This window comes from Pantherophis guttatus, chromosome 8 (assembly GCF_059756535.1).
Source record: "Pantherophis guttatus breed Tessera chromosome 8, ASM5975653v1, whole genome shotgun sequence".
Classification (NCBI taxonomy): domain Eukaryota; kingdom Metazoa; phylum Chordata; class Lepidosauria; order Squamata; family Colubridae; genus Pantherophis; species Pantherophis guttatus.
This window is the reverse complement of record NC_142070.1, coordinates 58,569,958-58,596,748: the sequence shown is the minus strand read 5'-3', so window position 1 is coordinate 58,596,748 and position 26,791 is coordinate 58,569,958. Positions and strand designations below refer to the sequence as shown.

General features: G+C 41.1%; 1 protein-coding gene across 4 annotated transcripts in view; it reads left to right on the top strand.

The window, feature by feature from the left end:
* The window catches only part of PROM1 (prominin 1), a 257,556-nt gene that overhangs the window by 186,836 nt on the left and 43,929 nt on the right, over nucleotides 1–26,791 (top strand). For all 4 annotated transcript variants that reach the window (XM_060690886.2, XM_087875259.1, XM_060690887.2 and 1 more), the window contains 9 exons: nucleotides 13,939–14,085; nucleotides 17,224–17,295; nucleotides 18,086–18,178; nucleotides 19,428–19,445; nucleotides 21,787–21,840; nucleotides 22,232–22,312; nucleotides 22,411–22,479; nucleotides 22,662–22,754; nucleotides 24,341–24,456. In XM_060690886.2, coding sequence (XP_060546869.1) covers nucleotides 13,939–14,085; nucleotides 17,224–17,295; nucleotides 18,086–18,178; nucleotides 19,428–19,445; nucleotides 21,787–21,840; nucleotides 22,232–22,312; nucleotides 22,411–22,479; nucleotides 22,662–22,754; nucleotides 24,341–24,456 — 743 coding nt within the window. The remainder of the gene's footprint in view (nucleotides 1–13,938; nucleotides 14,086–17,223; nucleotides 17,296–18,085; nucleotides 18,179–19,427; nucleotides 19,446–21,786; nucleotides 21,841–22,231; nucleotides 22,313–22,410; nucleotides 22,480–22,661; nucleotides 22,755–24,340; nucleotides 24,457–26,791) is intronic.

The window sequence follows — 26,791 nt, the reverse complement described above, 5'->3', positions numbered from 1 at the left end:
GCTGTTCTATCCACTCAATCAAAGAGGGGTTCTGTGGGTCATCCTGTGGTAGCTCGGGGATCGGCACAAACTCCTGACCAGATGCTACCTTAAACAGAGTGAATCCGGTGCTGCTATGTATGGAGTTATTGTACGCCACCTCTGCAAATAGTAATAGGTCCACCCAATTATCTTGCTGGTAATTTACGTAACATCTCAAGTACTGTTCTAACACGGCATTGGTTCTCTCACAAGCCCCATTAGTTTGGGGGTGGTGGGCGGAGCTTAACCCCTGGGCGGAGCTTATCAACTTTAAAAACTCCTTCCAAAAGTGGGAAGTAAATTGTACACCCCTGTCCGAAATTATACGTTTTGGAGCTCCATGTAATTGGTAAACATGACGAATAAACAATTTTGCAAGGGTTTTAGCTGAAGGGATTTTAGAACAGGGGATGAAATGCACTTGTTTGGAAAACAGGTCCGTTACCACCCAAATGATGGTGCAGCCTTCACTTTCTGGTAGGTCCACAATAAAATCCATGGATATTTCTTTCCAAGGGGCATTTGGCCTTGCCACACTCTGAAGCAAACCAGGCAGTTTCCCCGGAGATCTCTTAGCCGAGGCACACACCGAACAACTAGCCACATATGCCTCTATGTCCTTTTTGAGTGCAGGCCACCAAAATTGTCTTTTACTGAGATGTAGAGTTTTAACAAATCCAAAGTGCCCTGCCGCCTTGGCATCATGAGCGTACTGCAACACTGTTACTCTTAAACTGGCAGGAACATACAATTTCGCCCCAATCCAAGCTACACCATCACGGAGTGTACATTCATTTGAGTGGGTTTTAAACCATTCGTCAGTTCTCAAGACTTCTTTCAGTTTCTGAAGTAACTCGCCCGAGAGGTCTGGATGGGCCTTCGCCTGTGCTCTGGTAGTCATTGGCGCTGCTAGTTGTGCCGAAGGGATGATAAGACAAACCACTTTCTCCTTGGTGCTATTGTATTGAGGCAATGTGGAAAGCGCATCTGCCATGAAGTTCTTTCCACCAGGAAGGTATCGTAGAGTGAAATTAAAACAGTTGAAGTGCTGGGCCCAACGAGCTTGTTTTGGCGACAGCTTACGCGGTGTTTTCAACGCCTCCAGGTTTTTATGGTCAGTCCAAACTTCAAAAGGGTGCTTTGCTCCTTCTAGAAAATGTCTCCACGTTAACAACGCCCATTGCACTGCAAAAGCTTCCTTTTCCTATATGGCCCATCTCCTCTCGGTTTCTGATAATTTATGGGACGTGTAAGCACAGGGTTGTAATTCCCCTTTTCCATTCTTCTGCAGAAGTACTGCTCCCACGGCCACGTCGCTCGCGTCAGCCTGTACTTCAAAAGGTTCTTGCATGTCCGGATGTTTGAGGACTGGTTCAGCAGCAAACAATCGTTTCAACTTTTCGAAGGCTGCTTGACAGTCCATAGTCCATTCAAGAGGTCGTGAAGGCCTTGGTTTTCCTCACCTTTAGTTTTCAGAAGATTTGTTATTGGCAGTGCATTTTTTGCAAATGAGGGGATAAACTGTCTATAGAAATTCGCAAATCCCAGGAAACTCTGTAGTTGTTTGCGGGTCCGTGGGGCGGCCCATTCAAATACGGCCCAAACCTTTCCAGGGTCCATCTCTATCCCCTCATGTGATATGCGATATCCAAGATAGTCAATTTTGCTTTGGTGGAACTCGCACTTAGAAAGTTTGGCATATAGTTCAGCAGCCCTGAGTTTTTTCAGGACTGTTCGCACCAACTTCACATGGTCGTCCATGTTCTCTGAGTAGATAAGAATGTCGTCCAAGTAGACCAGGACCCCCTTAAACAGGTGCTCATGCAGTACTTCGTTAATCAATTGCATGAACACAGCAGGGGCTCCCTGTAGTCCAAACGGGAGCACTCTAAACTGGAAACATCCAAGTGGGCAACTAAATGCTGTCTTCCATTCATCCCCCTCTTTAATTCTCACTCGGTAGTATGCCTCCCGTAAGTCAAGTTTGGTGAAGATTTTCCCCTTTCCTAAGTGAGATAGCATGTCCTTCATGAGTGGTAGGGGGTAAACGTTTTCCACGCAAATCGCATTCAGATTTCTATAATCAACTACCAAGCGAAAAGAGCCATCCTTCTTTTCTCGGAACAATACCAGTGCCGCCACCTTTGGTCTGGCTGGTTGGATAAACTCCCGTTCTAGATTTTTATCAATAAAGTTTCGCAATTCCCCTAGTTCACGAGGGGTCATGGGGTAGATTTTTGGCTTAGGGAGCTTCACCCCAGGGAGTATTTCAATGGTGCAGTCCGTAGCTCTGTGGGGAGGCAGCACATCCGAGGCCCTTTCAATAAAAACTTAACGGAGATCCCAATACTCTTTTGGAATCTTCTCCTCTCCATCAATGTGTCCTACTGCCACTTCCGCTCTTTCGGGTTCTATACCTTCCTCAAGGGGGGCTTCTTCCCTTTCTAGCCTTGGTTTTCCGGTACGAATATGCAGGACCCCAGTTCTCCAGTTAACCCGTGGGTTCCATCTACGGAGCCAGGGCAGTCCAAGTATTAGGGGTCGTTCCATGCCAGGGGCCACAATAAATCTGAGGCTTTCTACGTGATCTCCCAATTGCATTTCAATAGGTTCGGTCACAAAGCTGTCCGGGCCCCCTCCTGCAATCGATCTGTCCAACTGACAGAACGCAATGGGCCTTTTTAATGTTTTTAGCCTCAGGCCCAATTTCTCCACTACTTTCGGGCTGACTATACACCTGGTGCACCCAGAGTCTAATAGGGCTAACATCTGCGCATGTTTCCCTGTGGATGGCACCCTTATTTCTGTGGGTACGAGCATGGGGTCCTCTGTTTGACTCACCAGATCATCGGAGTCAGAGTCGGAGTCTGTCCCGCTGTCGTCTCTGGTGGTCGGAGTTCCCAACTCGCCCTGGTTTCGGGGAGCGAACTCAACAACTTCTTTCAAGGCGGTGTCGTGACCTTTTGCTGGTGCTTTGTCGGCCTTCTTGGGGCCTGAGCTGGTAGTTTTTGGTACTGGTTTGGAGAAACATTCTGCAGCCCGATGGCCTTCCCTTCCACATTTGTAGCAGGTGAAAGGCTTCGATTTGGGTTTGAATTCCGCTCTCTCCCTGGCCTCTTTTGGCGCTCCTTTGCGGTAGAAGGAGGATGATGGGTCTCCTGCACAGCCTGCTCGGAGTCGGCTTCAGGCCAGCTTGATCTCCACATCCTCAGCTATTACATACCAACTCTGCAAGTCTTCGGGGACCCCCCGCCCTCTACAGTCCTTGTATATTTCTTCATTCAGCCCATCTTTGAAACTCTCCAGTAGGACCGCTTCTGACCACCCTGTCATGTAAGGTGCCAGCTCGCGAAACTCTTGTGTGTATTCTGCCACTGATCTTTGGCCCTGCTGGATGCCCTTCATTCTGAGTCTCACCTTCCATTCAGTTAGGTGGTCTTCAAACCGCCTCCTAAGAGCCCTCATGAACTGGTTGTAGTTCCTCAGCAAGGGGGAGTTATTATTGTGGAGGACCACCATCCATTCAGCAGCTACTCCCTCTAGGACGTTCATCACGCATTTCACTCGAGCCGCATCTGATAAGTAGTCCTCCCCCCAGTCCTGCATGTGGTTCCACACTTGGGTCAAGAAAAGCCCCAGTGTCTTCAGATTCCCATCATATTTTCCGGTTAGGGGGGGAATTTTTGGTTTTTTACGTCTGTGGGGTGGGGCCTGCAAGGCTGGGGGTCCCTGGGCTGCTGCATCCCCCATTTGAGCTCCCAAAGCCTGGGATATTCCTTCCCCAGTTTACTCTTCTTCTCCCCCACAGGCTGTCTCTTCTGGATCCCCCCTGGGGCAGTCTCCTCCCTTCTCCACAGGGAACCCATAAGACTCACGGCTTTTCCGGCTTTCTTCAACATCACGGAGGAGTTGTAACGCCTGCACCATCATGAGGCTTTCCTTTTGCTCTTGCAGCCACACTGCCTCTCTTTTGCGGGGTCTGGAGCTGGTTACTCCCTGGGGGATCCTCCCCAGGTACGGCAATCTTCCTACTCCTCTCGACCATCTAGCTTCCTCAGGCTCCTTTCTCAGTCGGAGTTTTTCCATCCATTCTGCAGCTTCTTTCTCTGCTTGAAGTGTAGTTATCGTAGAACCAGATGCTCCCATCTGATCATCTGAAATGAACGCAACCACTGCTAAGCTGAAATTAAAGCAATAGGCGCGAAAAGTGCATATAGAAAGCATCCCCTCCCACTGTCCATCGTAAATCATCCAATCCAAAGGTCTTCCAGGGTCAGGTGGAGGCACGTCTGGCAGCGTCATCAATCAGGAATGCCACGATGGTTACCCGATAGCCACTCCAAGGATTCAGTTTTGTTTCTTCCAAAGCCACGCCCCTCCTCCAGCATGCTTCCTCCCAAGCTCCCTAGTTCTCCCCCCTCCCGGTTCATATGGCAGCCAAAGCAGCAAAAGCAGAGGCTGACAAAAGCTTAAATGCCATAATCCAAGATTATGTGCTCAGGTGTTCCATGAAACTGATATACATTCCCTTGCCGCTGGGTCGGAGGCTGATTGCTGCACTTCAGGGAACTTGCGCTTTCCCTGTCTGTGCCAGCCTGTGCCTCCGTTTTTTGCTGTCCCTACAGGACAGCTATGATCCCTGGGGATCCCCAAAATCGGCTGGGATATTGATGTTCTCCCGGAGCTCTGGAATCCACACCATACTGCTGCAATGCTGGCCACATCCCTCTCTCCAGAATAAACAGAATAGACAAACTCAAAAGAAATTGGAGGAGGAATATAAGAAGTTGGAGAAAGAATTGTAAAAAAATCCACAAGACAAAAAGATCAAAAATCTAATGGATCTGAAAAAACATAAATTGAATTTAATAGAAAATGAAGGCCTGGCAAGGAAAATAAAATCATCAAAGCAAAACTTTTTTGAAAATGCAAATAAACCAGGGAGCTAGCATATGATGAAGAAGAAAAAAGAAGGGAAAATTGATAAGCCAATTATTAGATCAAGAGGGAAAGATACGCTTTCGAAATGAGGAAAAGAAAAAAATAATTGAGGAATATTATAAGAAACTATATCAATAAGAACAGACACCAGAAGGAAAAATATAACAATATTTGGAAAAAGTAAAGACTCCCAAAATACAAGAACAATTTAAAAAAGCATTAGAAGAAAGAATATCAACAATGGAACTGATGGAGGGAATTAAAAAGCAGAAGAATGGAAAAACCCTGCAACCAGATGGGTTACCAGCAGAATTATATAAAAAGTTACAGGATGTACTAAGTAATACACTGCTACAAGTATTTAATGATTTACTAACAGAAGCCAAGGTTCCGAACTCATGGATGGAGGCATGTATAACGCTTATACCAGAAGAAGAAACAGATTTACAACAAATAAAGAATTATAGATCAATTTCACGATTAAATGCAGACTATAAAATATTTGCATCAATTATGGCAGAAAGATTGACGAGGTTGTTAAATGAATCTAGATCAAAATGGTTTTCTGCCTAAAACACAAATTAGAGACAATATAAGAATTATATTGGATACATTGGAATATTATGAGGCATATCCAGAGAAACAAATGGCACTGTTATTTTGAGATGCGCAGATAGCATTTGATAATGTGAATTGGCAATTCAGATTATACAACTACAAACGATAGACTTTGGGGATAGATTTATTAACATGATTAAAACTATATATAAAGACCAATCGGCAAAAGTAATAATAAATGATGAAACGACAGAGAAAATAGATATAAGAAAAGGAACTAGACAAGGATTTCCGCTATCTCCATTATTATTCATTTCAATCCTAGAAATTTTAAACAGAAAAATAAGACAAGACAAAGAAATAAAAGGGATGAGAATTAAAAAAGAAGAATATAAGCTACAAGCATTTGCAGATAATCTAGTATTCATTATGGAAGAACCAATAGAAACAGGCCCAAAGCTAATTGAGCAAATAGAGGAATATGGAGAAATAGCTGGATTGAAAATAAATAAAGATAAAACAAAAATTATAGTTAAAAATATGAGGGGAAAACAAAAGAACCAACTAACGGAGAAACTAGTGAAGAAAGTGAAATATTTGGGCATCCAAGTAACTTCCAGATGTATTACAGTAAAGGAAGATAATTATTATAAACTGAGAAATCAAATTGAAACAGACTTGGAAAAATGGAAAAAAATACAATTATCCTTAATGGGAAGAATAGCATTAATTAAAATGAATGTATTGCCAAGACTGTTGTTTCTCTTTCAAACAATTCCGATAAAGCTGGAGAGTTTGAATAAAATGATGTGGAATTATATATGGCAAGGGAAAAAAGCAAAAATCAATCTTAAATTGCTAAAAGATTCTAGAACTAGAGGAGGATTTGGTCTACCAAATTGGGAATTGTATCACCAAGTGGCGATGCTAACTTGGATTAAAGAATGGATTATATTGAGAAATACAAGACTATTGGCTTTGGAAGGACATGATTTACAACTAGGTTGGCATGCTTTCTTATGGTATGGAAAAAATCGAATACATGGATACTTTCAGAGACATTGCGTAAGGAATGGTTTGTTAGCAATATGGGAGGGAGAGAGAAAGAAAAACATTATATGGAAATACCAATGTGGCTTTCAACAATAGAAGCATTGACATATCCAAATATGGTTAACATGGATAAGATTGTAAGATATAAAGACCTTTTAACAGAGAAGGAAGAACTAAAACAGAAGCAAGATTTAGAAAAACAAGGGATTGAGACTGATTGGTATATACGGTTGCAGATACAATCAAGATATGATAAAGATTTGAAACAATATGGTTTTAATTTGGGGAAATCAGAGTTGGACCAGATAATGACTGGAAAGGATGAAAAATGATTAAAAGACTGTACAATTATTTGTTGCAAATTAGATTAGAAGATGAAGAAGTTAAAGAGACAATGATAACATGGGTGAAAAACTTTGGTTGTGCAATAGAATTAGAGAAATGGCAACAACTATGGGAAAGGAATTATAAATTGACAATGGCAACTGCATATAAAGAAAATCTATATAAAATGTTTTACAGATGGCATATGCCACTGGAAAGATTAGCAAAAATTTTTAAAGATAAATCAGCCAAGTGTTGGAAATGTTCGCATTTGCCCGGATCTTATTATCATATGTGGTGGTCATGTATAGAAGCAAAAAATTATTCGTCTAGAATATAGACATGGTTGGAGGAAATGTTACACAAACCTATAGAATTAAAATCAGAGGGTTTTTTTATTGTGTATTCTGTCAGAGAGATATAGTAAAGAAGATGTGTATCTAATTATACATATAATAACAGCAGCAAGAATTGTATTTGTGCAAAATTGGAAGACAGAAAAAAATCCCGTCAGAAGATGAAGTAATAAAAAAGATTTTAGACTGCGGAAATGAATAGATTAACTTTATGAATAAAAGATAGAGAGGAATTGGTGTATTTCAGGAATGGGGAAGATTTTATGAATGGCTAGAAAAGAAATATGAATAAAAAATGATAGATAAATGAGGTAGATAATAGAAATGATGGAGAGAACAAAAAGAAATAGAAACCCAGAGGACACCAGAGTAAATGGAAAAGGGGGAGGGGGGGAAAGAAAGAAGAGTATAAGTATAAATGTACAATTATAATGATAAAAGTGACAGATTGGGTAAAAATGAAAAGAAATTGAAAAGAAAGTATATATTATTAGAATATTGGAGTTGCTCAGATACCAAAGAAGGAATATATTTCACAACAAAGAAAAGAGAAAGGAGAGAGGAATAGAGGGTATGAAGAGGAGTGGGAGAGAGAGGAATGGAAGAAAGGGGAAAGGAGGGAAAGAAAGGGCAGGGGAGAGGAGTAGGAGAGAAGGAGAGAAAGGGGGAAAAGAGGGGAGGAGCGGGGAAAAGGAAGGGGAAGTAGGAAAGAAGAAGGAGAGGAGGAGGAAGAAAGTAGAAGAGGAGGGAGGGAAGGGAAAGGAAGAAGAAGGAGAAGAAGGTTTTTGTGAAATGAGGGAAAAGAAAGGGTAGAAGAGCAGCCCCGAATGCAATTAAAATGTCTTATTTGTATGCTTTCTTTAAGAAAATATGTATATGTATGATTAATTATGTGTAAGAGAATGTACATTTACATTATTTGTATAAGAAATAAAATTCTGAGGTCTTATCAGGGTGTCTTTTGGCTGAGGCACAGACTGGGCAACTGGCCACATAACTCTCAATGTCTCTTTCCATGCACGGCCACCAGCACTGGTGTTTCACAAGGTGGAGAGTTTTAATGAATCCAAAATGCCCCATGGTCTTATTTTTTATTATTATTGGTTCGATTTATATGCCGCCCTTCTCTGGAGACTCAGGGCAGTTTACAATGCGCTAAGCAATAGCCTTCATACTTTTGTATATACCGGCTTAGTAGGGCTTTCGGCCCCCCCATGCGGTATTCTTTGTTTATACAAAGTCAATTTATTGCCCCCACAATCCGGGTCCTCATTTAACCTACCTTGAAAGGATGGAAGGCTGTGTCAATCTTGAGCCTGGTGAGATTTGAACTTGCAGTAATTGCAGGCAGCTGGTCCTACTTAACAGCACTTTAGTCTGCTGCGCCACCAAGACTCTGGTCTTAGTGTCATCGCTGTGTTGCAGCACCAAGGTTCACTGGCTCATGGGTACATACAATCTACTCCCTATCTACTCCATGTCATCCCTTAGTGAAAGTTCTTCCTTACGTAGTTGGAACCATTTTCTTTTGCAAGAGTCCCTTTCAATGTTTGGGCTATATCCCCAGCTACCTGTTCTTTTGGGATTTTATGTTGCCTTATGAGGGCTGATGCAATTATTTGTTTAGAAGGGATGATGGCACTGAAAACTTCCTCTTTGGCACTGTTGTACTGGGGCATTCGGGACAAGGCATCCACCAGGATTTTTTCCCCCTGGGCAGGTAGTGGAGGGTGAAGTTGAACTGGTTAAAATATTGAGCCCACCTGGCTTGTTTGGGTTATAGTTTTCTAGGAGCTTTAAGTGCTTCCAAGTTCTTGTGTCAGTCCAGACCTCAAAAAGGACTCTGTTGCCCTCTAGGAATTGCCTCCAGGTGAGGAGGGCCCAATGGACTGCCTATGTTTCTTTCTCCCAGACAGCCCAATGTCTTTCTGCTTTGGAGAATTTGCACGAAGAGTAGGCACAAGGTTTATTTATTTACTTACTTACTTACTTACTTACTTACTTACTTACTTACTTATTTATTTATTTATTTATTTATTTATTTATTTATTTATTTATTTATTAGATTTCTATACTGCCCTTCTCCTTTCGGACTCAGGACGGTGAACAGCCAAAATAAAACATTTGTACACAAAAGTTAAAATAGATTTAAAATAATTAAATAAAGTTTGGCCCATAATTTAAAACATTTCAATTAAAATCAATATCAAATTTTAAAAACCAACCATAAAATCAGGACAGCCCAGCTAACTGAAAAAAATAGGTTTTAAGGGCCCGACGAAAGGTCCGGAGGTCTGGGATCACTCGTATCTCTGGGGGTAGATTGTTCCAGAGGATAGGTGCCACCACAGAGAAGGCTCTCCCCCTGGGGGTCGCCAGCCGGCATTGTCTGGCCGACGGCACCCTGAAGAGGCCCTCTGTGGGAGTGAACTGGCCGGTGGGAGGCAATTGGTGGCAGAAGGCGGTCCCGTAAATACCCCGGCCCTAAGCCATGGAGCGCTTTAAAGGTGATCACCAACACCTTGAAGTGCACCCGGAAGTCCACCAGAAGCCAATGCAGCTCGCACAGGAGAGGAGTCACATGGGAGCGCCCCGTCGCTCCCATAATCCCCCATGCGGCTGCATTCTGCACCAGTTGGAGCCTCCGGGTGCACCCCATGTAGAGAGCGTTACAATAGTCCAGACGAGAAGTGACGAGTGCTTGAGTGACCGTGCGTAGGGAGTCCCGATCCAGAAAGGGGCGCAACTGGCGTATCAGGCGGACCTGATAGAAAGCCCCCCTGGCCACGGCCGTCATATGCTCTTCTAAAGACAGCCGTGCGTCCAGGAGGACACTCAAGTTGCGGCCCCTTTCCGTGGGGGCCATTGATTCGCCCCCAATAACCAGCGATGGCGCCAGCTGGCTATACCAGGACGCCAGCAGCTCCCCCTCCAAATTCTTTTGAAGGAGTACTATCCCCATTGCCATATCACTAGCATCTGCCTTAATTGGAAATGGCTTAACTGGGTCAGGGTGCTTCAGCACTGGCTTGGCTGCAAAAAGGCATTTTAATTCCTTGAAAATGGTTTGGCATTCCATTGTGCATTTCAGCAGTTGGCTTGGCTTAGATTTAGTATTTCCTTTGGCCTTTAACAAATTGGTGATTGGAACCGGTTGACGTCACCGTGAGATCGGACATGAGAAGCGGGTCTCCACGCTCCTGTGGCGAATCCTCCCTGTTGGTGGCTCCAAAAGCAGCCAAAGCCTCCCTTTAGGGGAGGCGAAGCAAAGAGGGGTGCCCTGCATGATCGCGGAGAGTCGCAACTCTCCAGCCTGACCCGGGGGTTTTCTTTCCCTCTCAGCCATGATGAGGAGAAGAGGCAGTCTAAACATGGCTGCCACAAAGCTGGGGCAGCTGAGGAACACTTAAGCCTGGTGCTGGAGTGGAGTTAGTGAGCAGTGATTGGAGCTGGGTGAGAAGATCCCCCCTTTTTTGCATTTAGTCCCTAAACTTAAAGAGAAGAATAAGAAAATCCAGAGAAGAAAAGAGACTCTTAGAATTACCTTTTATAAAGTGGCAAATAAGATAGAGAGAAAAATCCTAGACCCAAATGAAAGGAACAGAGGGGAGAAAAGCTAAAGATCTTTTAATCAAAGAAAACTGGATTTTAAACTGGGTAGGTGTTGTTATGGAAAGGCATTATAATATGCTGGAACTATGTACCTGAATTGATTCAATTATTTAATTCTGTCTCTATAAACTGAATTAAATTTGGATTTTAATTTATCACATTTGAAACAATGCTGAAACCTCTGTTGATGCTGTCATCTACTAGTGAATGGAATATACTACACCCCTACAAATCTATGAAAATTTTGACAGAAGAAATAAGCAACATTTTTTTTTTGAAGGATTGTGGTGATACTGACTGTCCTATAATTAATTACTTTACTATTGTGATAAGGAAGGCTTTTAAGTAAAGTGACTTTTGTTGTGTGAAAACTGTCTAGACTATTTAAATGGAATTGATTAATAACCCTGAGATGTAAAGAGCTATGATTATTGAACTCTTTGATGAGCAAAACTGGAACTGAATATATTGTTTGTGGCCCTGACTAAAAGTGGACTTATTAAATTAAAACAAGATGCCTTTTCAGGGGAAATTAGTGAAATTTCAAGAGAAATGGCATGGATGTTTCAAAGCATCAGGGATACCATGATAAAGAACCAAAGAGAGATAAAAGACTTAATCCAAGGCATCAGTGATAAAATAGAAAATATAATAAACTGGCAATGAATGAAGATCAAAGAGTCCAGGAAAGAGGAGAAGCGGCAGAAAGAATGGAGGAAAAGATAGAACAGACAAACAACAAAATAAAACAAGTGGATGAGAAAAACTTTTTGAGAGATATAAAGATGGAATTAGAATTGGATAATCTGGAAGATGTTTTTGAAAGGGAGATAGGAGTATGGATGGATACTCTGGAGATATGGCAGCCTAGGAGGAGAGGAATAGGAGAAATAGTTAGATGGAATAATGATGATACAAATATTGACAGAGACAAAGATCCAAGAGTGGAGCATGGGAGAAAAGCCAAAAAACGAATAAGAATTAAAGTATTAAAACGGGCAAGGGATGATGTATAGAATAGAGCTATTTTTCCACTTTTTTCTTTCTTCTTTTTTCTAATATAATGTAATATAATATAATATATATATATTATAATCTAATCTAATATAATATAATATAATGATGGCCTGATTAAAAACTAGAAATAGAGGTAGAAATAAGAATATACACCCTTATATGAAGGACTATGCATTATCATAAATATGTGTTTTAACATTAGGATTAGTAAGAGTGACATGACTAGAAGCCAGAATACAGGTAGAAATAAGAATTAGGGGGAATATTAGTAGTTATAATTTCTATATAAACTGAAAATAAGTAATAATTAGATGGAAAGTTGACAGGTTGAAAGTTGGTATTACTATGTATGTTCAAAAAGATCATTGACATTAGAATGGAACATTGAAATATTGAATAACTAATTATCAAGTACATTAATATTAGGATTATATAAGTTTGATTAATGTAATGATTGACTGTTGTTATTTGTATTAATATGAACCATACCCAGAGGCCACACTGTTCATGTATTGATGTTGATATATGTTTAAAAATAAAAACCCAATAAACCTTTAAAAAAACAAATTGGTGATTGGCAGCGCTATTTGGGCAAATAGCACTGCCAAAGGCTGGGATCCCAGCAAAGGCTGGGATAAACTCCTGCTAAAAGTTAATGAGGCCAAGGAAGCTCTGTAACTGCCTCCATGTACGAGGGGTTTCCCACTCTAGCATGGCACACACCTTCTCTGGGTCCATTTCCACTCCCTCCTGGGAAATCTGGAACCCCAAATAGTCCAGTTTAGTCCTATGAAACTCACATTTGGAGAGTTTCACAGGAACAGAGTATACAATTGGCCCCCTCAAAGTTTCTCAAGTACTGCCCTGACTCGTAACTAGAAACTAGTCAGTACCTCCCTGTCTAGTTCCACATGCTCTGCCATTGTCTCAGTGTAGATTAAAATATCACCAAGTACACAACCCCCCTGTGTATAAATAATCATGTAGCACCTAATTCATCAAATACATGAACACTGCAGGGGCTCCCTGTAGCTCAATTGGAAGTAACCAGAATTGCAAACAGCCCTGGAGGCAGGTGAATGCTGTTTTCCATTCATCCCCCTTCTTAATCCACACTTGGTAATAAGCCTCCCTTAAGACCAATTTGGTGAAAAAAAATCTCCCCTTGGCTGAATGGCCTATCGTATCCTTCATCAATGGAAGGGGATACACATCAGGACCACCTCTGATTGACTTTTGGAGTTCTGTCAAGTTTGCTAGCTGCTACCTGTTTAAAAACAAAGGGCAGCTTTGCAATTTTGAGAAAAGATATAGCTGCTTTTAAAGAGTTGCACAATGTTTGTGTGCATCTTTTTGGAGTGCACGCCAAAGCAGTACCCTGCCCTGTTAAATATCAAGGATAGCCATGAGCTTCAGGCTCATTTGCATGGGTTGCTTTAGAAAGGAATGATATTGCCCCTTTGCCTTGCTCGGATGAATGATGATTTGTAAATTGTTCAAATGCAAATGGTTTGATGTCAGTGAAGTGTAATGTCAAGCTTGTCCCAACCTGGGCACTTAGGAAAGAAAGACCCTCGACTCCATTGTTGAAGTGAAAGGTTTACTTTTACTAAGTTCAATTGGTTACAGCATAAGCAAAGCTGGATCAGAATATTCCCGCACAAAGCCTGTGTTTTTCCCACTTTCCTAGCCCCCTCCCTTTCACCAGTCCATCAGTGTTCAATCATGTTCATTTTAGAAATTTGGGGAATGGCTTTGAGGTTTGGCACTTCTTCGATGCAGTTTTGCATTCCACTCTCACAGTCCATCCTTGATCAGCCATTTCTTTCCAGATTGACTCCTCTGGTTCCTGTCATTCCCTCCCTTCCTCCCCACTGTGTTTTATGACAGGATGCCAGTGAAGAGCGGTGTGCTGAAGATGGGCAGACCTGATATGTAGTCTGATTTATTGTATGTGATAGGTATGAGGCGCTTCCAAGAAAGATTTGTATGACACTTGGTAATGAGAGGCATCAAAATTTGAGAATTGTTTCCTTTTGCTTCTTTTTCCCCACAGTATGCAGAAGATGTGTCACTTAAAATCAAGCATATCAATATAAATTTAAGCAATATAGTTTTACTGAGCAACGCTGGGAAAGAGAACCTGTTGAATTTTGGTCATTCTGGAATAAATGAAATAAGCTTTGCAGCATACCTGTCAGAGGTAAGGGGCTGACTAAACTGTTTTTCAGCTGACCGGGATGGGAGAAAGAAATGGAAAATGGTTGACCCTCTAATTCTAGACACCTGAAGATACCTAGACAATTTTAAACAGGGAGGTTTTTTTTTTCCACTTTGTTTTACTCTGATAGCTATAAGCAACTGTTATATAACAGATAGCAGTTAGAAGGTACCGTTGAGATCTTGTAATCCAACCTCCAATCCCCTGCTCAAGCAGGAGACCCTATACCATTCCAGACAAGAGGCTGTCCAGTCTCTTCTTCAAATATATACTATATCATCAACATACAAAGTACTTTGCGTCCCTGTAGACTTTGGCAGCCCTTTGAAAAAAGCCTCTGGAAAAATATATGCTGAAAATGAAGAAATAAGACAATTAATTGATGTTATTGTAAGAAATTAGGAATTAAGGGCAGATAGTGATACTGTTTATAAATTATGTATTAAGAAGGGATTAAGATAATATGTGTTAAGGAATATGCGTAGAGTAACCCTTGAGTAGCAAAGGTGTGCACATGAGAAACAGCTGAGAGTGATTGTGAATAAGCACTGTCAATACAGACACATTGAGTTGTGATATTCTTTTACTTTTAGGAAAAAGCAAAGCAAAGTCCAATAAACAATCCAGGTCATACACAGATAAAGATAGTTAATTTGTCAATCCAGGGATATTCCAAGAACAAAGTCTTCTTACCAGTTGTTGTAGTCATATGCAATAAAACAGTTCTTTTTGGAGTTGCAAACAGGAACAAGTACAGCAGTAAAACAATCAGTAAAACAGTAGAAAACAACAAGTAGCAATGATCAAGCAGTGATCATGCAGAGAGAACAGGCAGAGAGGAGCAGAGGTAGCAATAATAACATAATAAGAAACAATAAGCCATGATTCAAGCTTCCTCTTAAGTACATTGGCTACAGAGCTAGCCAATCAGAATACAGTATGATGCAATACAGCATTACAGTCTTAAAGCTATACATTACATTTTGACTGCAAACATGCATTGATGGTTTATATATATATTGCCAACCCAACCAGTTAGGCAATAGCCATTTCCTAACAAGATGTGGATGGACCATTAAGTTAAAGGGTTTCGATGTAAGAATTGAATATGACGATGTATGTTGTGTATAGTTAAAAAGTGGATTTTGAGAAATATATTCTGCAAATGGAGAAATAAGATAATTAATTGATGTTATTGTAAGAAACTAGGAATTAAAGGGCGGATAGTGATACTGTTTATGTATTATGTATTAAGAAGAGATTAAGATAAGATAAAGAAATATGGAAAAAGAATATTATGGCCGAAATTGGAAATATGTAAAATGTACTTGGGGGGAGGGGGAGAAAAAAAGAGATGAAATAACAAGATATGGTGAAAAATGATGAATTTGTGATAAAGAATTATATAAAAGGGATGAATATGGAAAAAGCAGGAAGATTGGAATAGATTATAAAAATTAATATATATAAGATGTATAAGATGTGACCTGGTCAACACTCTGTTCATAAAATATGTATGATGAAAGAAAAATTTTAATAAAACTTGTTTATAAAAAAAAAAGAAAGAAAAAAGCCTCTGTTGGCACCAGAGAAGCTGGGGTGGGGGTGGGGGTGGGGTGGAAGACTCCCTCTGAAGCTCTGTTCCTACTGGCAAAGGCTTTTTCCAAAGGGCTGCCGAAGCCTATAGGGATGCAATCCTCAAGCACTTTGGTAGCGAAAAAGGAGGCATGGAGGTGCGCGCTTTGCCCTCCGTGACTTCTTTTTCATTGCCAAAGCCTTACTCAAGCAGTTCAGCTGCGAGAAAGGAGGCCTGAAAGGGCACAGCCCTCCAAAGCCATCCTCAAGTGGTTTGGCCCAGAATGGTATGTGCGATCCTCCAGGCCTCCTTTTTTGTTGCTAAAGCCATCCTCATGCAGTTCAGCGGTGAGAAAGGAGGCCAGGAAGGCCGCATGCACTTCTCCACACCTCCTTTCTCGCTGCTGAACTGCTTGAGGAAAGATTCCGTGACAAAGAAGGAGGGAGAAGGCAAAGAAACAGGGTAGAGAAGAGACAGATCTTCGTCAGGTAAATGACCTGGGGCAGCAGGATGGGGGGGGGAGCAATTGTGGGGACCCCAGGGGAGAGAGAATTTATTATTTATTATTATTTATTAATTCAATTTGTATGCCGCCCCTCTCCGAAGACTCAGGGCGGCTCACAATGCATTTAAAATCATTTAAAAAAACATTTAAAAATTAAAAACATTAAAAACATTAAAACTCATTCACACCATTCATGGCCGGATCTCGCCGGATCACAAGAGCGAGATCAACAGCCCCAGGCCTGCCGGAAAAGCCAGGTCTTCACTGCTTTTCGGAAGGCCAATAGGGTGGGGATGGTCCGGACCTCAGGAGGTAACTAGTTCCAGAGAGCTGGGGCAGCCAGAGAGAAGGCCCTCCCCCGCAGGCCCGCCAGCCGACTGGACCCGGAGGAGACCAACTCTGTGGGATCTTACCAGTCATTGGGAGTTATGCGGTAGAAGGCGGTCTCAAAGATACCCTGGCCCTGAGCCATGTAGGGCTTTAAAGGTAATAACCAACACCTTGAATTGTGACCGGAGGCCAATAGGGAGCCAATGCAGCTCGCATAGAATTGGTGTAATGTGGGTGTACCTAAGTGCACCCACGACAGCTCATGTGGCTGCGTTCTGGACCAGAATGAGGTATCTGTGGGTCGGGGAGGCCTTGGGGGGTCTGAAGCAGGTGGCCTGTTCCATCACTAGGCCCCCACATGGCCTTCCCCACCCCGAGATAGCACTTAGCGAGCTGCGCATTTGATTAGCGAATGCATAGGCGAAAGGGAGTGATCACGTTGAAGGCACAAGATTCACTCCTACAAATCCTCGGGCAGGCTCCATTTCATTCGTAACTCGAGGACTACCTGTATTGCTTAGCATGACCCGGCTGCCAGAATCAGGATGGGAGCAAACACACATGCACTTTTTGAAGACCTGTCTTTGTCCTATAAAGCCTTTCCAATCTTCGTTGTACTACCAGACTGATTTTTGCTGCTACAGACTAACCTCCATCTACAAAGTCTAATGCTGCATGATTTTCTCTCTCTCTCTCTCCCTCTCTCTAGATTAACAAGAGCATCACCAAAATTGATCTATTGTTATATGCTAATGATTTGGAAGCAAGAGCAGATCAGCTGGTAAGTTGAACGAGTGATACTGTTGTAACTACTAAATGCTGAGGCTGTCTTAAAGCATGCAAAATACAGAACATTCTCTAACAGTTGTTCTGGGGCTCAGGGTTTGGAGTTACAGCTAGGGTTCAAAAACATCTTTTGATAGACCAAATATATATAAGTAGCAATGTATATATGATACTGTTTATTTTAGTATGTATGGCAAAGATAATGCCAGGACAGTTACACTGTCTCCGATGTTTTAATATGTGTTTAATAAAAAGTTTTAGATAAAAAATTAAAATAAAAAAAAAACGTCTTTTGAAAGTCATGGATAATGCTGGGCCCAAAATAACTAAGCCCAGTCTGCAGAACATAATTGTTTAGGAGAAAAGAGACAGGTTCACATTAGAAAATTCATTTTGCTTCTTTTAAAACCCTATAAGACTATCTAGAATACTTTTAGAAAGAATGTAGATTTTCATCTTGAACAGGAATATGACAATTTAGAAAAAAAAATTGTTCCTATTGTTAATCAGATGCTAGCTTGAAATCTCATATTCCACATTTATAATGAAACTCCTCAGTAGCAGGCATTTGCACTTTTTTATCTGTTGAGAAAATGGTTGGGTTTGCATCACATGAAAGCATGTATTTCTCTTGATAATAGATTATTCTAAATGAAGGCATGCAGGCAGGAAAAGAACGAATATCATTTTTCTTTTCTCATATTACTGCTTTTCTGCTCTTTAATAACAGCAGAATAACTTACATGTTGGAAATTATACATTTAATTGTTTCCTTGCATTTCCAGCCCAAAGGAGCATTAGAAAACGCTTTGAAAGGACATGCAAATACGATTCGGCTGATACATAACCAGCAAGTTGTTCCGTTGGAACAAGGAATGGTAAAAAAATTTACAGTGGCATTGGAATCTGTAATGTATCACATTGATAAACTAGATCAAGTCCAGAGAAGGGCTACCAAGATTTATTTATTGGTTTACTTATTTATTTATGTGTCAAATTTATATAGTTGCCCATCTCACAAAACAAATTACTCTGGGCAGCATACAAGAAGTTACAATTACTAAATACAAAACAATTATCATTAAAACGTTAACATCTATAAAAACAAAACTAAAACTCGGAAATTTTGGGTGAAGGAAATATTTAGTGTTAATAATAACCCTCTCAATATTTTATCAGTCCCATGGGGTCCTCAGGGTTGATTGCAGATGGTGAAAAGACCTGGGTGTGTTTAGCTTATAGATGAGAGGTTGGAGAGGGATGTGATAACTATCTTCAGATATCAAGGGCAGAGATTTATTCTCACTTGTTCAAGAAGTGAATACTAAAACAAATGGGGCAAAACTTCAAGGATGTAGATATAAAGTAGACTTTAGGAAGAATTTATTGAGAATCAGCAGAACAAGTTATTGCATGGAATGATTTCTCCTTCACTGGAAATTTTCAAGCAGAGGCTGTATAGGGATGGTATATGCATGAATTTGATGATCTCATAGGTCCCTTCCAACTCTATGATTCTGTGATTCTGTTCTAATTAGGAGTCAGCGTACATACAAATTAGGAGGCTGGGTGAATGGATGGATAGATGGATGGATTGATAATAGATTTTGAAATTAAACAGCAAATTTTCCTCAAAAATTTAAACATGGACTTAATTCTCATAAAGTGATTTCTAGAATAAACTAGTGCTTTTCAACCTGCTAGACTATTTATAGACCTTATTAAACTAGAGGATGCCTTCCTATGTGAACATAGCTATGTTCACATAGGAAGGCTATGGACTATTATGGTTCCATTTTTTCCCTAACACTTAACCAAGAAAGATATTTTTAGTTTGCTTCCACTATTAAATTAAACTTTCTTGTTATACCAGCGTAGAAGTTCTCTAATATAGAGGTTGTGAGCTGAATAGTCATGAAGATTGCTTGATTTCAGGAGTTTTGATCCCTCTTCCCCCCCCCAAAAAAAATCTCTGTGTATGCTAATTTTCTATTAATGTTGCGGTAATTTGTCTTGACTATCTTCCTCTCTGAAAAGCCTATTCTACTTTATTGTTTTTTTCATAATTTTTCCTGCTGAGTAATTTTAATCATTCTCAATCTTTTATTTCAAAAACTGGCTGTCAAGAAATATGTTAGAGCTAGGGTAAGTGTTTTTTCTTTCTTATACTGAAATTGAATAATTATCTTAAGCTTTCTTCAGACCGTTGGCTGTTCGTCTTTATTAAACATGTAATTAAGCCTGACTTCAGTTGAAGCAAAGACTAAAAAGCATCAAAGGCTTCACAATAAATTGCCTTTGCTAATGTTAGTTCAATAGCTAGAAGTATTTTTAAAAGCATCGAAGCATGTTAAAAATCATGAACATTAGCTACATAGATTTGTAAAGAAAATAATTTTGAGATACTTTTATAATCTTGTCGCTGAAACATGCAAAGACCTGTCTTAATGCTGGCCCTTTTTAATTGTATAGATAAATATCTGGTAGCCGATTAGTTAAACTGCATAATACACAAACTAGTGCAGTAAGAGACAGGAAAATACTAGAATTATGTGAAGCTATAATTGCTGAGCTGCTTCTATAACCTTCAGCCAGTGGTGGGATTCACATTTTTCCACTACCAGTTCTGTGGGCATGGCTTGGTGGGCATGGCTTGGTGGGGCGGCACCTTGCTGTGACATTGAGTTGGCCATGCCCACTCAGTCACATGACCCCACCAAGTTACGCCCACCAAGGCATGCCCACAGAACCCGGTAGGAAAGAAAATTGAATTTACAGCTATTGCAGCCTTTCTACCTATTTTCTGCCCAAAGTCTGAAGTGGCTAAACTTAGACTCTGTCAAAGGCCTCCTCCTGCATGCCGCCTGCTCTCCCTTCACCCTGCATCGCCTCGTTTCCCCTCCTTCAGATGCTTATTCAATCTCCCTGCTTCCTCCCCCTCGACTGCCTCTTTCTTTGTCCCGTGACCTTACCTTCCTCCCACGGCTGGCTGCCAGGGAAGGCAAGCCAAGGTTGAGCCATTGCTGCTGGGCTCCCTGCCAGCCTGCATTTGTTTGCCCCCCTTGTCACGAGATGTCTGCAGCTGCCACCTCTTTTTTTTCAGTGCAAGAAGCCTCCCAGCCACTGCTTTGCCAGCTGGAACCAAGCCAGCAGCGATGGCTGGCTGCAGGCTTCTTGTGCCAAAAACTACCGGCCTTTCCTTCTCGAACGCGCCAAAAAAGAGCTTCAGTCCCATGACTGTTGCTGCCGTCGCCACCCTGTTCTTTGCACCAGCTGCGCACTCACAACCCATTGCCTGCTGCACTGGAGGGGTAATCAAAGTGGTGGCTGGGAGGCTTCCTGCACCAAAAAAAAGAGGTGACAGCTGCAGACATCTCGCCACAAGGGGGGCAAACAAATGTGGACTGGCGGGGAGCCCAGCGGCGACGGATCAGCCCTGGCTTGCCTTCCCTGGCAGCCAGCCGCAGGAGGAAGGTAAGGTCACGGGATGAAGAAAGAAGTGGCTTTGGGGGAGGAAACGGGGAGATTGAGTATGGGCCAGGGCCTCTGAAGGAGGGGAAACAGGGCGATGTGTGGTGAAAGGAGAGAATGGGCAGCATGCAGGAGGAGGCCCCAGGAAGGCCAGAGCCAGGGAATGGCGCGTTCCCTCACTCGGGCGAGGCAGGCAGCGAGCAGGCGGAGGCTCCGGGCCCTCGGGGAATGGCATGTCGCTGGCCCCCGAACCAAGGTGAAGGGCGAGCGGGCAGCATGCTTACTTTTGGTGAGCTGAGCAGAGCGGGCATGGTGCGGAGGTGGTGTGAGGGCTGCGTAGCGAAGGCAACATATATAGGGTGGGGGTGGGCAGGGCGAGCATTAAGCAAGCGGGCGGGACGAGTGTTGAGCAGGCGAGGGGGCAGGTGGGGGCGGGGCCAGACAGAGGTGGTATTTACCAATTCAGCAAACCAGTTAAAATTGCTGCTACAAGTTCGCCTGAATCGGTCCGTACCGGCTGAATACCACCTCTACCTTCAGCCCATGTTAAGGTTTCTGCTTTTCTTCTTGAATTGTAAAATTTAAGCATATGCACAGCATCCCATCTCAGTCTTTATTCTCCACTGCTGTTAAGAAAAAAAATAAGCAGAAAAAAATACCCACTATCTGCCTCTGAATAATGGGGCAAATGGATGAATGTTTGCAAACCCTGAGTGTCTTGAATATAGGAGAAGAATTCTAGGAAGCAGACCAAGATGGAAATTTGCTGCAAACAAGTGCAATTTTAAGACCATCCCCCAAATAGGCATAATAAATGTATGCATTAATTATATTTTGAGTATACTAAACCAAACTAGTTGTAGTACTATTGCTGCATATCTTTATTTTCACAATTATAACAACTCCACACACACACACTTTTATTGTATAGTAAGCATTAAAACCAATGACATAAGAAGTGTATAGCTCAAGCTATTAGAGTTAAAATCTTTCTTTTTTTTTTATTTTAAACCAGAGTACTTTAAACCAGAGTATTCGGTTACTACAGAAAACTTCATTAGAACTTTCAGTAAGTTTTTCTTTCTTATTTTCTAGAATAAATGAACATTTATTTCTCAGTGTTTTGCTTATAATAGGCCAAGTGTATTACCTTTATTAAAAACTAGCTATTGTTGGGTTTTTTTGGAAAAGTTTTAATTAAGTATTAAAGAATAAGCAGAACATTTTAGCGAACATTATCTCTATTTAATAGGAAATTAAGTAAAAGATAAGTGAACTCTCTAGTTTGCTTTTTAAATATCCTGCTATGGATTTTAATCCTTTTTCTTTAAATAACTATGGAGATCTGGATTTTTTAAAAAAACAAAAACCCAGTGTCTGAGTAGGCACTGTTTCAAGATCTTAATTCATCATAATTGGAGGATGGGCTTCACTTAAAGTCTTTTCTCTGGCTTTTCCAGGAAAAGGTGAGAAGTGTAATCAGTGCCATTGAATTCACTCAACTTCTTATAAACAACAATGCTTCAGTTATAATTGTCCAGGTAAATATTTTTGTCATAGGAACCCTTAAAACAAATCCTTACACTGAACATAGCTTTGGATTCTATATGCCTCTTAACAATGGTTTCTTTCTTTCAAGGAAGCTAAGAAATACATGGATACTATCTTAGGTTACTTTGAGCAGTATTCAATGTGGGTAAAGGATTCGGTAAGACCTTTTGGTTTATTGGCTTCTTTTCTCATCAGTTATGAAAATTTAGATCAAATACGGCAGAGGCTGCCAAGAACCAAAATTGAATACATTTGAAATCATTTCTGTCTTAAGATGGGTGTGGAGAAGCATGTTCATGGACACATTAAAACATCAAATCTGTATCTCATCTCTTGCAGATTACTACACAAGTAGCAACCTGTAAACCAATTGCAAATACGATTGATACAGCTGTCGATATTTTTCTGTGCAGCTATGTAATGGATTCTTTGGTAAGCTGGAAGTAGGGGAGGATGTGGGTGTTGGAGCAAACTTTGTTTAAGCCACCTTTCTGCCAGAAACTATCTGCTCTTTAGAGTGGAGAAGCCAATAAGATTGAAAATGCTTTTCTATTATTGTTTCTCCTGTGGATTTATGTCACTTTCTGTTGGATTCCTCATAAAACAAATTTCTTTGGAAATGGACTCCGATAACCAGCCATATTCAAAAATATCTTTATCACGATAAAGGAAGGATATAAAGGAAATATTTTTATCAAGATAAGGGAAGAATGTATAAATAAGAAAAAAAGTGCCTGCACAAATGTGTGTGCATTTTAGCTATCTGAAAATATTAAGTCAAAAAAAAAATTTTTTTTACTGCCATTTAAATATGAAACCAAAGCAGTTTGCTGTCTTTTGAGTTTGATTCATGTAAAATTAGCTGTCCAGCTATTTGTAAATCTGAGTCTTTGTTTTGTTTTAGAATTCTTCCTAAATCAGAGCTTCACAGCAGAATGATTTTATGCAGGGATGAAATGCTCCCAGTTCGGACCGGGTCACCCGATCCAGTAGCGATGGCAGCGGGTGGTTCGGAGAACCGGTAGCAAAAATCCCTGCGGCCCCCCTTCACCTTTTTTTTTTTTTTTACTTTTAAAAGCATTTTTTCTACAACCTCTTCCGATGAAAAAATGCTTTTAAAAGTAAAAAAAAAAAAAAGCCTTTGATAATTGTGTGGCTCAGCTGGGATCATCAGAGGCTTTTCAAAGCATTTTTTCTGCAACCTCTTGGCCGAAGAGGTGGTAAACAAAATGCTTTGAAAAGTCTCTGACGATCCCAGCTGAGTTCCTGATCGGCAGAGAGGCTTTTCTAAGCATTAGAAAAAATGCTTTGAAAAGTTTTTTTTAAAAAAAGTTGGCCACGCCCACCCAGTCACATCCCCCCCCACCAAGCCACACCCACAGAACCGGTAGTAACAGATTTTACATTTCACCCCTGATTTTATGATCTCATAAAACTGAAAAGTATTGTGTAAAAATGGCAGTTTCTGGGAATTGCACATGATTCTTGGAAGCTGATGGCGTGTTTGAGGCCGGGCCCCTTTTTGCATGGTTTTGTCCCTGACATCTTCTGCTTATGGTTTTACAATCAGATCGCGGGTTTGGACTACTCCCTTCACAGAGAGGTCTCTAGTAGGGCTCTGCAGGGGTTCAGATTCCACAGGGAAAAGCTTTATCCTGACTCACCTGGAGGAGCAAAAGAAGAGGGAAGTTGAATTCAAGGCTAAAGTAAACTTTCCATGGAAGAAAACACTGAATGGCCTATGATCTCATGAGCAGTAAATGCCTTTGCTAAGTTGGAGGTCTTAGCAACTATACTTGAACAACTGCATCCCTTGAAACACACATTTTCATCCTTCTTAAAACTGAGGTTTTGTTTGTTTATTGCTAGGATACTCAAGTGACTCTAGTTTGGTGTTTTTACCTAAGTGAGAAAAGATGAATAGCTTTGCAATGAAGCTTACAGAAGGAATGAGGAAGAAGCATTCCAAGCAGCTTGGATCAGATATGCATCCAATTGTTCTTTTTTCTTTCTGTTAGAATGCCTTTTGGTTTGGACTAGGAGGCTGCTGCATCTTGCTGATCCCTGCCATTATTTGTGCGGTGAAATTAGCCAAATTCTACCGCAGGATGGATACCGAGGACGTGTATGATGAGTAAGTAAAAATAGAATGAGTCAGAGTAGCAGTTGGCAGGATGGTGCGGCTATGGAAATTGAATGGATATATAAATTATCAGAAGAAGTCAAAATATTTTTAGCTCACAGTGAGCCTTTGTGTGATGATGTAAAAACTCATTGGGATGTTTTTGCTTGGAATTATTTAAACTTTCCTCCAAAATTGGATGAAAGAATGGGATAGGCCGAGCTATTATATTTGGATGCATGTAAGAAGGCTCCTAAGAGCTGCAGGATGTACAGGCTTTAAAACATGCCTGATGTTTTGGGGTTTAAGGGGAAAAAAACCCATGTGCATCACTACATCTCTGTAGTGATGAAGAATGTTTTGACTGAAGCAGAGAGTTTTTCTCAAAGCAAAAACTGAACTCAATTGGTGAATTATGAACTGTGGGTGGCCTAGAGAGGAAAAAGGGAGTTGTGGGTTTTCACAGGAAAAATCCCAGAATTGACTTTGCTTCTTACATTGATTTTTCAATAAAGCTACACTCTAGGTTAATCTAAAGTGCCGGGAGTTTCTTTTGTTGAATGTGCCAAATGGGATGGTTGACAGCTACCTTTTGGATGACAAAGTTGTCAGCCAGGTTTATAAGGAACATGTTCCATCTCCCACTTGATGCAGAGTTTGTTTCCCAGTTGATGTCAGGGTAGTTAAAATCCCCCATTACTACTGTGCTGCATTTCCTTCATCCATTAGTTAACTAATTAGCAAAAAGTTAATCTATTTCTTTTGCTTGGTTGGGTTGCCTGTGGTATATACCTATGCCAATGTCATTCTTTTTTCCTTTTATTTTAACCCCTTATGCATTCAAGATAAGGGGTTAAAATAAAAGGAAAAAAGAATGACATTGGCATAGGTGTATACCACAGGCAACCCAACCAAGCAAAAGAAATAGATTAACTTTTTGCTAATTAGTTAACTAATGGATGAAGGAAATGCAGCACAGTAGTAATGGGGGATTTTAACTACCCTGACATCAACTGGGAAACAAACTCTGCATCAAGTGGGAGATGGAACATGTTCCTTATAAGCCTGGCTGACAACTTTGTCATCCAAAAGGTAGCTGTCAACCATCCCATTTGGCACATTCAACAAAAGAAACTCCCGGCACTTTAGATTAACCTAGAGTGTAGCTTTATTGAAAAATCAATGTAAGAAGCAAAGTCAATTCTGGGATTTTTCCTGTGAAAACCCACAACTCCCTTTTTCCTCTCTAGGCCACCCACAGTTCATAATTCACCAACTGAGTTCAGTTTTTGCTTTGAGAAAAATTCTCTGCTTCAGTCAAAACATTCTTCATCACTTGGCCTTGTAGATAATGTCTCCCCAGCAACAGACGGTTCACTTACATCCACAGCCTCCCTCTACCCTTAGGAATCACACACACACACACCCCATCACTGTTTGGCAAAGCTGAGAGAAAAAGCAAGTACAGGCAACTATAGAGTCCAGTCAGGTTTGATATGCCAATCCTCCAGAAGAATGACTGCCCTGGAAAATAAAACATAACACTGCACACAACATTAGACATTACTGTCCACTTCCAAGACCACCCTCACCTGGGCTGGCCTGGATGCTCAGCATGTAATCTGTGCACTAATCTAGTTGCCTTCACATCTGTTGCTGCCACCCATTCTGCATCAGCTAGATAGTAAATAGTGCAGTTTCCCTCTATGATCCCAGGAGTTAAGAATCTCCTTAATTTCATAGTGTTCCTCTCCTTTGAACAGAATAGGAGAAGGAGGAGGTGCTTCCACAGCGGGTCTTAATCCCGAACTGCATAAAGTTTTCAGCAGGCTGCAGTGAAATACAGGATGGACTTGCCTTAGATTTTTTGGCAGCTGCAATTTTACAGTAACTGGATTTACAATCTGGATAATTGGGAAAGGCCCTACATACTTTGGACCTGGCTTTTACAAGGCTTCCTCAGGTTGAGAAATTTTATAGGCAGGTACACTTTATCTCCCATCTTGAATTCCCCCTTTGGTGTCCTTTTTTGTTTTCTTGCTTCTTTTGTGTTTCCTTAGCTTTCTGTAAATGCTCTGCATACTGTCACTCCACATTTCCTTTAAAGTTTCCATCCACTAAGCCAATGACACCGAGAACGGTCATCCTGAAGGATCTCTGGCATCTGCACAAACTCCACCCTACTAGCAATCCTGAAAGGGGTAAATCCTGTGCTATTATGCACGGAGTTATTATATGCCACTTCTGCAAAAGGCAGGAGTTCGGCCCAATTGGTCTGTTGGTAATTGACATAACATCTCATATACTGCTCTAACACTGAATTGGTCCATTCACAGGCTCTATTGGT